The 17,309-nt window shown below is 40.5% G+C and overlaps 1 protein-coding gene across 6 annotated transcripts in view; it reads right to left on the bottom strand.

The window, feature by feature from the left end:
- Dgki (diacylglycerol kinase iota) overlaps positions 1-17,309 on the bottom strand; it is a 438,758-nt gene that overhangs the window by 66,374 nt on the left and 355,075 nt on the right. For all 6 annotated transcript variants that reach the window (XM_051151727.1, XM_051151728.1, XM_051151723.1 and 3 more), the window contains 3 exons: positions 5,074-5,143; positions 2,187-2,227; positions 1,209-1,336 (listed from right to left, as the gene is read on the bottom strand). In XM_051151727.1, the coding sequence (XP_051007684.1) occupies positions 1,209-1,336; positions 2,187-2,227; positions 5,074-5,143 (239 nt within the window). The remainder of the gene's footprint in view (positions 1-1,208; positions 1,337-2,186; positions 2,228-5,073; positions 5,144-17,309) is intronic.

Raw genomic sequence — 17,309 nt, 5'->3', positions numbered from 1 at the left:
ACTCAGGTCTCCTGCAAGGACTGCGCATGCTCTGAAGTGCTGAACCAACCCCTCAAATAATGTTTTAGTATAGTAATCTATGTAACTTTTCTTTAGTGCTGGTTAAATTTGGGGGAAATATAGATGCCAATTTAAATTATAGGCAAAATGATGATTAAGTACTTTGATAATAATAACAAAAAAAGATGAAAAGTTCTCTCTATAAAGTGGGAAAACTTTTCTTTCTTTTTTTCTTTTTTCCTTTTTTTCTTACATGGTTTCTCTGTGTAGCCCTGGCTATCCTGTTACTCATACTGTAGACCAGGCTGGCCTCAAACTCACAGAGATCTGCCTGCCTATGCTGGGATTAGAGGTGTGTTCCATCCCCACTCAGCAGAACAACTTTTCTTAACGTATGAAAAAATGAAAAAACAAAACCTATTTTAGCTAAAACAAAAAACAAGCAAACAAACAAACAAACAAAAAAAAAAAAAACCCAAAACCAAAACATGGAATCCGCAACAGAAACAATGTGGTTCAATCTCAGGTTTTACATTTATTTTCTGTGCAAGATTAGGCAAACAACCTAACTCTAAGCCTCAACTTTCTTATCTGTAGATTTAGGATAATCACAGAAGCCAGTTCATAGAGTCATTATGAAACAATGATAATAGGTAGTGAATGTCTAATACAAGACAAAAGTATTCTAAGTGGTTTAGCTGTGTCAACTTATTTACTCTACAACTCTGAGTAGGTGATTACTATTTGCACTTGAGAGAATTAAGTCACTATGCAGTAAGAGGAACAGTAGAAACAGAGAGTGGTAGAAACAATCTAGATATATTGTGTCAAGTAACCTAGAAACAAGGCAAAAAGAAGAGGATTAAATCACCTGTGTCAACATTTGACCTGGATAACAGACCAAATAAAATCCATATAAACTCAGAGATGGAAGCATCAGTATTTCCAGCCTCCACAGGAAGTGGAGGTGCAACAATAGTACACCAAGCTCCACCAACGTAAGAGGCTGGTTGGACATGACTATTCTTACACAGCCATTCAGAAGAGGGCTGTATAGAACCAGGCACATTTTACTTTAAGGAAACATCATTAACTCTGTATTCTGAACGTTCTCAGGTCACTAGAATTTTAAGGCCAAAGCCAAAGGAAACAGAGAGGTCACTACACAGCCAGCCAATGAGGCACAGACCAAGGAGAAGCACACTCACCCTGAAGCCTGTTCAACCACCAGGTCAGGCATTCCTGGAGGTGTCCCTGCCTGCTGTGACACCACCATATCTGGGTCCAGAATAAAAATCTCATCGTGAGAAATCTCCATCACAAAGTGCAAATGTTCCTAAGGAAGAAAACAAGCCTGTCAGGGTGTTGACATCACCACCCTCAGAATAACAGAACCAAGCATGCCTGGTCTTAAGGAGGAGTGAACTGTGCCACCCCCAAATAATTCTGTTTTTCCAGAAGCTTGAGCATTTGCCATCCCTTCCTGACGTAACAGTGTTGCAGGAAGAGAAGCATGGCGAGAGATAAATCTCCCTGTTTCAGGAGTCACACCTGATCAGGGTCTTGTCATATGGAACCAGAAATTATCTGTCTTCTGAATCTTCCTTGATGCTATCAAAGACGTGACATCCCATATGCTACTTGGTCCAGTACATGACAACTCAGACTTCTGCCCCACAATATGGACAAAGCTATTGTGGTAAGGGTTAAGAAAAAGCTGGCTTTCAATGAGTTCAACACTATATAGTATTTCTTTAGGAAAATCTGAATAGTGGGAGGAGCTGTTAACCTTAGCTAATTATTAAATATGGGTTAGTATTAATAAACCAAGTCTTTGTTCTCCACATTTATTCTAGTTCAACAAAATGCATTTTAAAAGCATAAATTTTGCTTTGGCCAGGGTATATGTTCCATTTTTTTTTTAAAGCATGCAGGACAGTGATTATAGTCATAATTCAAATTACTGTCTATTCTTACTTGCCCTGTCGACATTTCATTTCACTGAGCCCACAAGTCATAAAGCACATTCAGACAAAAAGCATTATGGCTTAGACTATAAACACCATAATATAGTCTGGGACTGCTTTAATCTTTTCATTAGGAAAAGAATCCATGAGACTATCTACCAACATAGTGCACTGACTTGAGGACACTTCCCTCTCATAAATAAGCTGAAAAGAACTTACCTGAGATCTGTCTATCCGATAAAAGCGGTCAGCAGAAGTTGCTAAGGGAAAAAATATGCAGGACATTTGGAGTCATTTACGTTTGTCACCAGATTTACACCCTTACTTTCTACTGCATTGTCAATCAACACTTTTGTTGTAACGTGTAACAAAAGTGACTAGTTCTTAAATATATTAATGAAAAAGACATCACTTCCATGTTTTGGCCACCACTAATCTAGGGCTCCTAAGCCTTTCCTACCCCATCATTACCTACATTTTGCTTGTCTTTAAATGATAACTCAATGCCTGTCTCTGTCAAACTGTGATGGAACAAACAGAACAGAGGTTCCTTCATCTTTGAATTCTTGCTGAGGCCACTTCAGGTTTAACTAGAATTTGATCTCCTTGATGGAGAATCCTGAGGAAAATTACTCAACTCTGTTCTGGGAACCCAAGGTCAAAGATGCCATACCTATCTTATCTGCTTCTGTAAATTGCTTGCTTGCGTACACCTTCAACTAACTGGGCATCTTTGCTTCTGTTAAACTGCTTGCCCTGGAAAGCCCTGGAAACTCTGTGCTACAACTAGGACCTGAATGCCTGAGTGTACCAGTCTCAGATGGCTAAAAGAAAAGACTTTCAATTGGCTATAAAGTGTGTCTGAGTGGCCATCTTTCATAGGCTCCTTAACAAAACTTTCCTCCCATCACAACTGCCTACAGCAGAAAGTCTGTTGCTCCTAACCCCTATGCACATTGACATTTTACTTAAACCCGTTACAGAGTCTGTCTACAAAGATGACCCTAAGACTTAAATGCCTGTATCTTTAAAGGACTCTCTTTTATTGATGCTCACATGTCTCCAAGAATTAGCACAGGACTTTTAACGGAGGGAAAGACTGAATATTTTATTAGGTTAATAAACCTAGAAAAGAAACTGTAGTTACATAGACTTCCCAGGAATGTGACTCTCATTTTGGAAAATAACTTGAAGATGAAGGCCAGAGACCATATGTGGCCCCAAAGAAATAAGTTTCTTTCCATACTCTGCCCCTAGAGGCATGTCTGAAGAAAACCAATGACTAAACAAAGATTATTGTTTGAGCAGTCTTGAGATGGAATCGTGCTGCATCTGTGATTTGAGAAAAAAAACTGAAATAAAGCGTAGAGTGTTTTTGAAGTTATTTGAGTCTTCTTAATATTAAAAAATGTTTTCCTTACTCAAATCTAACAGAGCCCAAATATGAGAGTTTTTACAAAACAGACCAGAGAAAGGATGCAAATATTTACTTTTAATCACAAACTTTTAAAAAGTAACTTTCTGGCTTCCTCCAGCAGCAGCCAGACATTATGAGATTATGAGGGAGGCTGGGGGCGAGACAGAGACAGAGAGAGAGTCAGCCTCAATTGGAGGTCCCCATTGTGTCCCTCCCTTAAGAGCTCAGGGAATTCTACAGAAGATGGGACAGAAAGATTGTATAAGTGAGAAGGTGTCGGGGACAGCAGGAGAATGTGACCCACTGAATCAAGTAAGCAGGGCTCATATGGGCTCCCAGAGACTGAAGTTCCGGGCACAGGCCTGCAGAGGTCCGCCCCAGGTCCTCTGCGTGTGCTCTAGCTCTTAGTTCGGTACTTTGTGGTGCTTTCCTAACAGTGGTACAGGGTGCATCTATTATGGCGTTTGCCTCTTATTATATCTTGTTTTCTTGTGTTTGGTTGTCTCTTGGACACCTGCTCTTTTCTGATGGAAGATGGAGGGGGAATGGAACTTGGGGAGGGGGAAAGCTGGGAGCAGTGGAAGGAAGGGAAATTGTGGTCTGGATGTATTGTGTAAAAAGGAGGAAACTGGAGAACCAAAATCCTGCTTAGAAGCCTAGGTCTAAAGCCAACAAGACTCACTCTTCCCTGTTCTTCCAACTACAACTTGTAAATCAAGAGTTAATCATAAAAGGTTACAACAGAGCACTTATGTACCAAGACCGTCTCATGAACCATTACCCACAGTGCAGTCTTATCCAAGCCTACACATGGAACCCAATGGCTTCTGTGACTGCTTTTCTTGATTTCCTTAGATACACACTGTTTCCCTGTGACTCTGGGAGTGAGAGATGGCTGTGGATTAATTCATTGCTCTGAATTAACAGGAATGGCAGAAGTCATCAGTCAGTTGAGCCAGAAATGAAAACACACATCATGATTGATGTGTGTTAGATTTGGTAGCTATGTGTGCCCTTCTGTATAACTGACCCTTATCCACTCCACACCCATGTCCTCTCAGATGGACACACTAGTAAAGAGAAGGGCATCAGAGAGGAAACTATGTGCCCATGCAGACAACAGAAACTTCAGCTATGAATGTAGAGAGATGAAGATGTATTGCAGTGTAGATAATTAGGTGGAAAATTGGAATTCGATAGCATCTAGAAAAGTGAAAAATAAGTGCATGAGATGGAAAGCAGACTCATTAAATGATCACATGATAACTACGGCCGTTTTGTGTGCAATAGGCCACACTCAGCAGAAAAGTTACAGACGGAAGTGAGGCTCCGTTTCCCACAAATGTACACACTATACCAAAATGGCAGCCTCACAAAAGAAACATGAACGTTCCAAGGCATGGACACAATGAGAGAATAGTACTCATTTCGTGATTATAGACTGTAGGTTTGGGCCCATGGTAATCTGAGGGAAGGAAGATGAAAAAGGGAACCGTGTCCATTTAAACAATTTGATGCTGAGGTGCTTGAGGGAAAAGACTTCAGGAGAGAGACAGTAACATCAGCAACTCAACATCACTGAAATGTCAAGGGCAGTCACAGGAAGGCCTTATGAAGAGCTGCTGGGCCAGCCACGCCTTGTCCTGCTGCCTTTCCAGCCCAGTCCCAGCCAGGTCCCCAAACACTTACCATCTAGGAAGCACCACCGAGGGGACAGCCTCTGGGCTGAGATCGCCCTGGGGAAGGAGGTTTCTTGGTCCTAGAAAGAGACAGGCACATTCTCATGGCTCCATGTAAATGATAAAAGCTGCCCTCCCTCCACTTCCCTCCTGGCCTACTGGGAGGAACTGGGCAGTCTTTTCTCAATGAAATACTAAAATGCAAAGCCAAACCAAGTTCTGCTAGAAACAGAAGCCCAGGGCTCTGCTTTCAGACTCTATCTTGGTCAGAGCTTCTTAACAGCCCCCCAAAGAGAAGACCAGGTGCATTCAGGGTGGTATCGCTGTAGTCTGTGAGTTGGAGGCCAACCTGGTCTACAAAGAAGTCCAGGACAGCCAGGGCTCTGTTACACAGAAAAACCCTATCCGGAAAAACAAAAACAAACAACTGCCCACCACAGAAAACTCCCTGAAGATAGTCCACTGTGGCATCTTACACTGAGAAAGGACCTGAGCTGACGCTTTCTTCAACTGGGGAGGGTGCATATTACTTTCTTGCTCATTGTGAAGTGGAGATGCTACCTATGACTTCCATTTCTTTCTCGACATCAGTAAACGGGATGAACACAGATAGGAAAGGACTGAAATTTCCCTACCAATCAGACAGGACCTATAGCATGAAAGAGACATGAGAAGCCACCTATCAGTAGTGGCAGGTCTCCAGGAAACTGGAGGAACAGGTACTACACAGAAAGAAAACTGGCTCTCATGCTGCATTGAGGCTTTCTCTGCCATCAGCCCTGTCCACCATGATAGCAGGATGGCAGGAAAAGAAGGCGTCACTGTGCCAGGCTGTCCTTTGGGAAACCGATCCTGTCTCACACTGATCCACTAGCCATGTGACCCTCCGCCTCAGCTTTCTCTAGGGTTCTCACTTCAAAGATGGCCAATCCTGAATCTTACTTGCTCCAAAGACCAGCTGAGAGAGATGCATTCTTCCCTCCAGTTTGGGATTAAAAGAGTTCCTCTCCAAAATTAATTTTGTTTGTAGTCTCTGGAGTCACCTCCATCTTCCTGAGGCACTTCCTTTCTGTAACATTATTAAAATCCACTCTACTCCTCTTGTACTCAAGCCATTCTCTTTGCAATAGCTCTCGCTCTAAAAGCAAATGTCCCTCAATTGACCCTATGTCATCTTCTGATAATTCTCTGCCCCCTTTCTTTGAGTTTTTGTTTTGTTTTTGTTATGACAGAGTTTTGCCATGTAATCCTGGCTGTCCTGGTACTCACTTTGTAGACGGGTCTGGCCTTGGACTCACAGAGATCTGCCTGCCTCTGCCCTGAGTAGTGGAATTAAAGCTCTGTGTCACCATACCTGGCTTTGATAATTTTCTTAATCTGATAATTTTCTTCTTTGCCTTGCCAAACTCCTGAATCATACATTTTACCTCTAACTCCCAGCTACACATTTAAACATCCCCAGAAATCAATCCTCCAGAATCTTCCCAGAGAGTAGCAAGATCAGCCCCGCCCCTTCCTGGGTTACCGAGAGCAGCCCCACCCCTTCCTGGGTTACCAAGAGCAGCAGTCCCGCCCCTTCCTGGGTTACCAAGAGCAGTAGTCCCGCCCCTTCCTGGGTTACTGAGAGCAGCCCCACCCCTTCCTGGGTTCACATTCTCTGTCTTCATACTTCCTTGGAGTCATTGAAGGTTTTACTTTTTCTTATTTTTCAAAATTAAAAGATAATTACAACGTTTTTCTCTTTTTTCCTTTTCTCCCTCTAGCTTCTCTCATGTTGAGCAGAGCGAGCAGGAGGCCTCTCTGCTCTCTCTAGATTCATGGCCTCTGGCCCCTTTCCTCGAACTGATGATATATACAATCTGTTCAATGCACATAATCTTACTTGTACATATATGATTGCAGGGAGGACTATTATGGTATTGGATAAGCAATTTGGGGTCTGATACCTAGAGCAGACTATTTCTTAGGCGCTCAGCCTTCCCTGGTTGCTTAGAGGTCTTTGTCTAGGGCTTGGGGCCTGTTGCAAATCTCTTGGTGTCGGCCAAGTCTTTTTGACTTTTGACAGAGAGCATGATGGGAAAAGTGAGGATCATCTCCTTACGCTTCCAATACACAAAGGTTAGAAAGTATCCATCGTAGTAGGAGCTCACTGATGACAATGGGGGGGGGGGTGCCTTATAGTTTACAACAACAATGGCTTGGCGCTTTCTAATTCTAATTGAACTCATCAACAGAAATGGCACAAGTAAGGGCGACCAGGCCTTTGTGGGGAAGATACTGGGGACTTGACTGTTAGTGAAGATCTGGAAGTTTCGATTATAGGAGCATCCATGAAGCACAGATGTGCTGATCACGGTAGACTTGGTGATGGGAGCCACAGGTGTAGATGGTCTGATGAGCACAGGTGAGGCCCAGGAAAGCAAATAGAAATGGCATAGAAGAAGTGACGAGAGCCAATCAAAGGCCGCCGGGGCTTCCTCCTCAATTAGGCTATCCTGCTACTGCCTCACTCAGTTTTCAAGCGAAGTAACCCCAAAACAGCAAGCTGTATCAATGGGTGCTTGTTTGAAACAATGGCTGTGGTGGTGGCGTACACCTGTGATCCCAGAATTCTGGAGGGGAGAGGCAGGCAGAGCCCCATGAGTTCGATGTCAGAGTGGTCCTACAAAGCGAGTCCAAGGCAGCCAGGGCTACACGGAGAAACCTTGTCTCAAAAAACAAAACAAACAGAAAGAAAGAATGAAGAAAAGAAAGAAAGAAGTGGGAGAAAGAAAGAGAAGAGAAAACACAGGCTGCAACCCTGGACAAGCTACACTGGACCCCACAATCTGTTTAACATGCCATTCTGATAAGTCAGATGTATGGGGAAGAACCCTGGAACCCTGGCTCTTAGCAGAGCAAAAGAGATCCATCCTACCACCAGAGTTTTCTAGTTTTCTGCTCAGATAGAGTCTATAAATCAAAGAATTGCAAAAGGAAAAATTGGCCTCCCCCAGGGCTGTCACAGAAATGTATCTTTGTGTGTCTGATTTGCTAAAGCTACAGATGCAGATCTCGAGCTGGCTTTGTCAACTTGCTAGCTGAGCTAAATGAAATCTCAGTATTTTCTCAGTGTCTGCATTTATGAGAACTATGCTTAATGTGTTGAGAATTGTATTTTGACACATGATATCTGAATCTGAAAAAAACTTAAAGTCCATTTTCATAAAATGTGGTATGCTGCCAACACCTCGCAGGGTTTTTGGTAAAAGAAAAAGTATAACTATATGCCAAGAAATCTGAAATAATTTGAAATGTTTATTGGTAGCTGTGAAAACTAATAAAGACCTTAAGCAAAAATAACTATCTCCTCAAAGAATAGAGTGGCTCAGACATCTGGGGTGCTTTTCTGAATCTTAATAGTATTTTCTGTAAATAACACTCAACTGAAAGAACATAGACATACTTAGCTTACCATTTCTAAAATATAAGGGTACACAATGTGCTCTCCCTCCACCCCCCCCCCCACACTAAATACTTGTAAGAACACTTGTGGAAAATGTGTGTTAATTTGGCAGGCTCAAGTGTACACACATTTTCCAAAAGAAGGGAGCTCTTCTTTGTACTGATTACCCAAATAACATGAAATTCCTGGAAGGCTAAAATATTCCAAAATTTAAATGTAAATAACCCAAAAATTAGCTAAAAAGAAACGCAATGCAATAAGAACATCTAAATCAGTAGAAATGCTTTAAAATATCCAAAGTCTCAAAAGCAATTATTATGGATTCAGAGTTGCAGGTGTTTCTGTTCAAGGCCATGGCGATTTCCATAGCGGCAAGTTGAGTCAGTTTCTGTCCTAGAAGGAGCCAATGGCATTTTGGTTCATTTCCATCCTAGTCCTTCCAAAATATCTGGGTTTAGAGTTAACTTAAATTCTATATCTTGCTGTTAAAAATCTTTAATTGTATCTGTCGATTTTATACGTATGGGTGTTTTGCCAGCATATGTATCTGTGCACCATATGGATGCCTGGGGCCAGTGAAGACTTTAGAGGGTATCAGATTTCAGTTACAGTTGGTTGTGAGCTGCTATGTGGGTGCTGGGAATTGAATCTGGTACTCCTAACCATTAGGTCATCTCTCCAGGCCCCTTCTTGTCATTTTTTAAAAGGAGGAGGGATTTAGGTTGAACAACACAGCATACAGCCTTAATAACTAAAGTTGAATAGTGCATGGTTAATTGTTAATGACAACACAGGAAGCCAATTTCACTGAAAAGAAAATGAGATACTTTCTTGGTGAATGAAGACTGGCTGCAGTTTTGGACACTGTTAGAGAAACAAAGGCAGAGATTTAACTTCTCTGTGATGCCTCCTTGAAACAAAAGTTGTACTCTTTCAAGTGAGCTCACAGAAGAACACCTCTTAGCATAAGGAGGTCTTAGGCCATGATCACTATGATTCCAAAGAAATGCAATTAATATATTCTTAGATATACACTGAGTTAAACTGCTTTTTATTTTTTTACTGTGCATGTGGAGGGCCGAGGAGAGAGCGCAGTGGGTGATATGCTTGCCATGGAAACACAAGGACCTGAATTCAGATATGCAGCACCAGGGTAAATGCTGGACACTGCAGTGTGTTGCCCTAACCCTAACCCCAGCACTGAGGGGTAGAGACACATGCATTCTGGAGCAGACATCAGTTAGCCGGCCAATCCACCTGAAATGCCAAGCTCTAGTTTCAGTGACAAAGTCTGCTTCAAAAATTAAGATGAAGAAGTGATAGAGGAGGAAATCTTGTCACCAACCTCTGGCCTACACAAATAACTTTACAGTCAAGCATACCTGTGCACACATATACATACATATGTACACACACACACACACACACACACACACACACAGATAAAAATTTACAAAAATAAAAAGTGGCATAAAATTTATAAAGTTTTAATACTGGAAGTACTAGTATATATGGTAATCCCAACACTTGAAAGATTAAGAGAGGAAGATTAGAGGTTCAAGGCCAGCCAGTTCTGCATCGTAAATTGAGCCCAGCCCAGGCTACATGAGACCCTGTGGTTAATAAAGTAAAGCAAACAAAAAAAAAAAAACCATGAAATCTCAACAAAATTCCGTCCTTGATACATTGGGACAGCAAAAGTCAGAACCTTTCTGGAATTGTGTGAAAATGATGTTTCAAACAGACCAACAAAGTGAACCACAGGCAGTAGATAAGCCAGCGCCCTATAAACTGAAAAGCAGTAACAAAATGCATAGGGATTGGGATGACGCCATCTCAATAACCAAAGGAGAAGAGGAGGACTAGAGCACACTATGGCATGGTTGCTGAACTAGTTACTGGGATTCATTTCAGTTGAGTGACTGACAAAAAGGAAGTATTTATGGCAAAGAAGTCAGCTTTGTAAAGTCATGTGAAACTACCACCACCACCACCATCATCATCATCACAAAAGAGTTGATATCACACAAACACACACACACACACACACACACACACACACACACACACACACACAGCCTTTGGAGAGTATTTAAATGTCATAGGGAGATGAGTGTGGAGGAAGAGAACGGCAAGAGACTGTCTATGAACCAGCATCAAGCAGGCAGGAAGGCCAGGGTCAGGACAATCCCAGCCCCGTCAACCACCAGTCAAGAGGATTTGGGGCAGCTTCTTATCTAACTTGTGCCTTAAATGTCTTGTTAGTACAATGGCTCTTGTAGCATCTGCCCTCAATTTCTACTGAGAAATAAATGAAATGTGTAAAATGCTTGACTTGTTGGCAGTTCCTTGATAATATGTACACGCAAATATCTGACGCCAGAAATGCCAAGAGAGATTATAAAAAAATCATGCCACCTAAGGCAGTTTCACGTTTGGTCCCATGAGGAGCTCACAGGACCCTGCTCATGGTCCTGCCTTGGCACATTGATGCATCAGTGTAATGAAACTCAAACGAAGAAAGATTCAAGGAAAAGCGAAAAATGTCTCTGAGTAGACATCAAGGAAAAATGGCCTTTAACAAAGGCTGAAGTCGGGCTGTTTGTTGTTTCAGTTTTGCAAGGCTGGTCTTAGTCCACGGTTCTTTTTCCTCACTTATCACTGAAAACAGTGTTTTCAGAACACTGTCTACTGCTTCTCTTCCCCATCACTTGTAATTCTCCTTACTGGATACTTATTTTCACAAAAACTAACCTCTCCTGTGCCAACCTGATGATCCGGTTGTTACAGAGCTATGCTATGTTCATACGGTGGTTGTTTTTTAAGTGCGTATTAATTAAATTCAGCACAGGACAAGCCACATCAGTCAAAGGCTACAAGGAGTGACGTTTGACACACCATCTCCAAGAAGGTGACCATTAACCAACCGGATGGTCTCCTCATTCCTGCCTGGACCTCCTTTGGGAACTCCCAGCTATCCAATATTGCAAGTTTCAATTTATTTCCCCAAAGAAAGGCCATTTTAACTTATATCCTGGCTATTGCTACAAAACCACAAGTAGAGGGGGAAAGATTTTTATGTCTGCTGCCAAAAGAATTGAGAGTCAGAAGACATAAAATGAGTGAAACAAATGGTTTAGCTTAAATTTCATAAGGCCTTTTCTTTCCTAGTATGAAATTTATGGCTCAAGTCTTTGGTCTGAGGCGGCAGATTTCAAACAGTTCTGGTGCAGATGGATGACTGGACTGTGCCAAGACACATCATCCTGAACCATCTGGTCCAGTTTTACTGAGCTAACTGGCAGGACGTCAAGTAGAACAGGTGGCTGCTGACTCGCTGTCCCCTTGATTCCTTCTTCTCCTTGACCTCAACCTATAGGCCCTGCACCGGCTCATCTCCACTACCCAGCATTGAAAGATGGGGAACAAGAGCTATCAAGAAAAGAATCAATGACATCTGGAGATTTCAGAGGTTGGTAGCTTCTCTTCATTTCCTGTCTTTATGAGTGAGGCGTTTCCCCCTGATTATTCTCCTTTTAATTTCCCACAAACCTGGCTTTACATATATATATATATATCCGTTGATGGATATAAATAAAATAAAATGGAGGCTATTCAGAGTTATTATTAGTCCATGCAATGAATATTTTATAATAGGAAAATGATCTCTCAGCAATACATGTTATTACCAAAAATTCACAATTTTAATCTTTGAGTCTCACAAAACCTGCCTGGGTGTACTTATCTGCTCAAAGATTTTATTTGGAAATATAGGCAAATCTCACTGAAGAGGTTGATTTTAAGCCATCACCTTAGGCTTCTATGCAGGATACTCACCTTGTTATTAGGCAGAGCTGCATAATTCCATCCCCACCTGCCTCTCCCGCCCACCATACTGCCACTCTTTCTGAACCTCCACTTACACCCAAGATCTAGCCAGAAAGGAGGCACAGTGGTTTGAGGAGCTGAAATGCGTAAAGAATTATTCTTTTGATGATTTAAGCAAACTACTTAGTGATCTCCATGCGCCAAGTGATGGAGCCTACAGATCTCTTTTCCCTGAGAGTCTGTAATCTTATGGGATTGTTTTTAGCTTCTTGGGGGTTTAGAGATATTTGGGGTTCCGAAGGAATGTTGGGAAATGTCACATCTGAAAGAAAATTTCCTATACAGCATAAGCAAAAGTTGTATTACAAAAATAAATAAATAAATAAATAAATAAATAAATAAATAAATAAAATCAAGAATTACCCTGATGGGTATGAGAACCTCCCTTCTACTAGTTTCCAAAGCTCTACCACAGATTCAGCCACTATTAGCTGTCAACTTAATCTTCCTTGCTTCTTGTCAGAGAAATCATTCCTGGTAACACAGAGCTTCCCCTCTCAAGTTCTGCAGTCATATTCCCAGCCCAGTCCTACTACATGGACCCTGCTGCTTAAGAGATGATGAATGGGCCGATCGAAGAAACCGTCCGAAAGGGAAGAAACTGACCACAGTCATTGGAAGAGAGTTATATCCATCACCAAGTGTCCTGGGTAAGCACTGTACTTGTATTGTGCTTAGGGCCTGTACAAATAATGCCAATCACAGCAAGCTTTTGACATATGATCAGGTTGTATGTTCATATTGACACATATCCTAATATTTTTTTCACAAAACAATGCAACAACTGCCTGTCATCTAAATGTTTATCCAGAGAATGTGAAAATATAAGATGAAAAAAGAATGAGCTGGAAGTTCCCTTCTTAGCAAGGCATAACAGCAATGGTACACCATTATGAAAAGTAGGCTATGAGACAAAAATATGCCCAGTGAGTCCACAAGGAGTGTAAATTCATTTTATTTTAGCAACAAACTTACATATGTATATTTATATGTCCATCTAAGGTGTGTAACTCTATATAAACAAAGGGAAAGGGGGGAAGTCATCACACCATCAAAGGGCTGTCCTAAGGACAACGTGAGGGTGGGAGTTAAAAGCCAAGCCCAAATCTTTCTCTATGTACATTCTGTAAACTAACTGAAGCCAAGATCATAAACCTTTGCACACTGAACAACATATAAGGCTCACTTAGGAAAGCCCTGGGAACTATAGAATGAAACTTGATAACATCAAAGACAAATACATATTGGAGGAGTAAAAAAATAAAGTAAGAATGAGAAAAGCATGTTGCCAAACAGGAACGTACAACATGAGTCACAGCCGTGAAGCACTCTTCATCGGGTGTTCTTAGTAAATGATGACGTCATGCGAATCCCAGAGTGCACTCCTCCTTCTCTTCTACTCAAGCAAGATCATCAGAATACACGTGCATGGCAGTGATGCCAGAAGAGGGATAACACTGAATAAGCTACAATCTTGGTTTAATATAGCTTTCATGACTGGCCTGTTGTGGGCAATGTATTTCCGTCAGGTAAATTCCTCAAAATGACCTCACCAAGTGCCTTGCAAACAGGCGTCTTAGATTTAGGGTTATCCTCCAAAGCAATACACACAATGACTCGGATCAGAGGAGAGAGAGAGAGAGAGAGAGAAGAGAGAAGAGAAAAGAGAGAAGGGGGGGGGATTTCATAGAATTACGTGTGTGCTCGTGTGTTTCTGAAATCCACCTAGTATTAATTATATATAATCAATACAGTTCTTCTCTGAATGACTACTTGGAAAGCATATGCAGAAGTTGCTCTTAGATTATCTTCAATTATGCATAACTAATGCACACAGCCTTCCTGTTACACGCTCCAGTAGGTTATCCAATTAGGCAATATGCACCTAGCATTTAACTATACTGTCAATGTGAATGAAATTCTTCTTTCATAAACACTGAGCAGAAGTCACTTCAGCTTGGAGTCACTGCTGCATTCCTAATGTCCAGTCCGTGCTCACCTTTCTCTTAAACAGCTCCTACCCACCCACACTTCTTATCTCTCTTTACTCTACATCATCTATACACCTATTCATTTCGTAATTAGCTTACAGAGTAACCATTTGTTTATACTTATATGTGTTTCCATGCATATTTTATTTTAGTTGGTTCTCTGGCCCTTCTCCCCTCTGATCGCACTCTTCCCCTTTTCCCCACTGTACCCTTTCAGCCTCGGTGTTCCTCCCTTCTGCTTTGTTCTATTGTTTCACCCACTCTCTTTCTTGAAAATATCTCTTTCCCCCGTCCATTTCTAGTTTCCTGGTCTCCATTCATGTTTACTCCTGTCTGGACACACCTATTTAGCAATTAAAAGCTAGGATCTACATATGTAGAAGAACGTACACTGTACTTGCCTCTCTGAGCAATACATACATATATATATATATACATATTTATGTGTGTGTATACATATATGAGCAATATATTGATATATAAAGAAATAGTGATTGATATTTTGATATAAACCAATAAAGTTATATATTATATAGTAATATTATATATATATGTATACATATATATATATATATATATCTTACTTAATATTATGTTTCCCAGTCCAGTTTATTTTCCTGAAATTTTCGTAAATGTCTCTTAAGTTAATTGATTCTTAGATAAAGAATTCTCCTGGATCAATCCATTTTGCACTTACTGTTGAATACTATGATACTCACTAGAATTTCTTCAGTAAAGCTCAGATTATTCAATTGTCCCTAGGGCCTTGTTTTTTATTTTTATGGAGAAGAAAATAGTTTATTTGGATTATTGCTTACAATCCATCATCCAGAGAAGCCAAGGCAGGAACCTAAGCAGAAACCTGGATGCAGGAATTAAACAGAAATCATCCTTTCCGTATGTTTCTCAGCTTGACTTCTCTTTTTTTTAATAAATATTTTTAAATTTTTACATATACATTTGTATTATTACACATATACACAATAAACTACCTACAGCAATAGGAACCATGAAACAATCAGGAACTATATAAATGTTACATTCTTTGGCAGCCTTGAAGAAAACATCTTTCTTATCTTGGTGCATCTAAAATCTGTATGTGAATCAATATCTATCTTATCTTATCTTTATCAACTTAAGACATTTATCTTGACCTAAAAACATCTTAACTCCTAAATGACTAAGCTTAGTTGTAAAACTAAACTATCTGGTCTTCATCCCCATCAGAGACTTAGGAAAGAATAAAATTAATTTTCTGAGTATCATGGAGGTGCAGGTTAGTAGCTTCCGAAATGAGAATATGACAGAGATAGTTTGCTACCTGAGCAGTCAGCCAAAACTCTTCTATAACACAGGAGCATCATCTTCAGCCTTCTGGCCCAATTTATAGTTTTAGAACTGTATAATGCTTGTGAGAGACTACATGTTTTCACAACAAAAGATCCGGACACTGACATTGGATCACACCTGACAGGATTCATTCCTCTCAGCATGCTGGACAATGACATCCTGCATCCTTCACGTTCCAGCACCAAGTGCTTCAGCTGTTGTTTTTCATCAGAACAAGACAGCTCAAAGGACAACCTTGGAGAAAGCTTCCAATGCCAATTGGTCCAGCATTTCAGACTGTTCCACACAGGACTCTAATTAAGCCTGGAATTTGTCAACATTTAGGAACTGGACCACACATGCTATTGGCTTGTTTAACCATTTCCTCAATTTTATTTGGGCCCCTACAAAGGTATTATTCATCCCAAATCAGCCAGAAGAAACCTTAGGAGAACAATGCTCTATTTCCTTTAAGGGGGGTAGGGCAGGTTTTTGTTTGCTTTCTTGGGCTATAGATATTTATTTTCAATGGGAGTTGGTTATAAGTTATTATTGGTCTTAGAAAGAAAACAAGGTTGGACTCAGGGGATGTCTCTCTTTTCCTTTATCTTCTGTTCCTAGGGTTGGGGACTAGGTTGAAAAGAAAAAAGGGGGAATATAGAAATATATAGGGAAGATAGAACAAAAAATAGATTAGTGAATCTACATCTCAACTTAATGCCTTAATGTCAAGATTATTTTTAATTCACTGGTATAGAATTTTGTATAAAGATGTAAAATAAGTTTAATTTTAGATACAGTGGTATAAAATTCAAATGTAAGATTATTCTTCACACATATTATATATATTTCTACTCTAATATGTGGTATTGTACCCATGCAAGTCAATTATAATACAAGGTTTGCTTCCAATACTTTGAAAGTGCTATTGCAGGATGTTTAGGATAAATAAGTTATACAAGTTAATTATTAGTTGATCAAATCATGGTCATGTCAACTACTAGTCTATTTTTAATCACAAGAATATACACCTTAGGTGCAAGAGATGGATATGATTCTATTGAATGATTGAGTTAAAATAGTAATAAAAATGTTTTTTTTTTTTATTATTTTAACAGTTCATTGACAATAAGACAGGTTAACTCCTGGCAACACCCAGCCTACCTTAAAGAGGATGGTGAACATCAAAGAACCTCCTTATGGAGATGGTGTCAAATGTGGCAAACCAGCCACTGGGCAAAATATCCTCATTTCTACCACAAACAGAATTCTGCCTAAAAAGCACCAGTTTGGATGCAGGCACAATTGACAGCCAAACTCTGCCAAGACAGGGTAAGCAAGTCCTCAACAGTCCCTGCCCCATTTGGAGAAATGCTGAGACTTGGGGTATACAAAAATATTTTTTAAACCTAAGTACGCTTGGCTTTCTTTAGTATACCTGGCCATAGTTATAGCTGTCTTTATTCTTCCTAGCTGTATTTTCTCCCAGTTCCTCTTTCTTTCTCCTTCAGTTTTTCTTACCTAGATGTCACACCTGCCACACACCCCTGTCAAGGCCTAAGCAAAAGCACAGCGACTCAGGGGCTCTTGGGA

Source organism: Acomys russatus, chromosome 10 (genome assembly GCF_903995435.1).
Source record: "Acomys russatus chromosome 10, mAcoRus1.1, whole genome shotgun sequence".
NCBI lineage: Eukaryota > Metazoa > Chordata > Mammalia > Rodentia > Muridae > Acomys > Acomys russatus.
The sequence above is the reverse complement of the archived record's forward strand: the minus strand, read 5'-3'. Positions and strand labels throughout refer to the sequence as shown.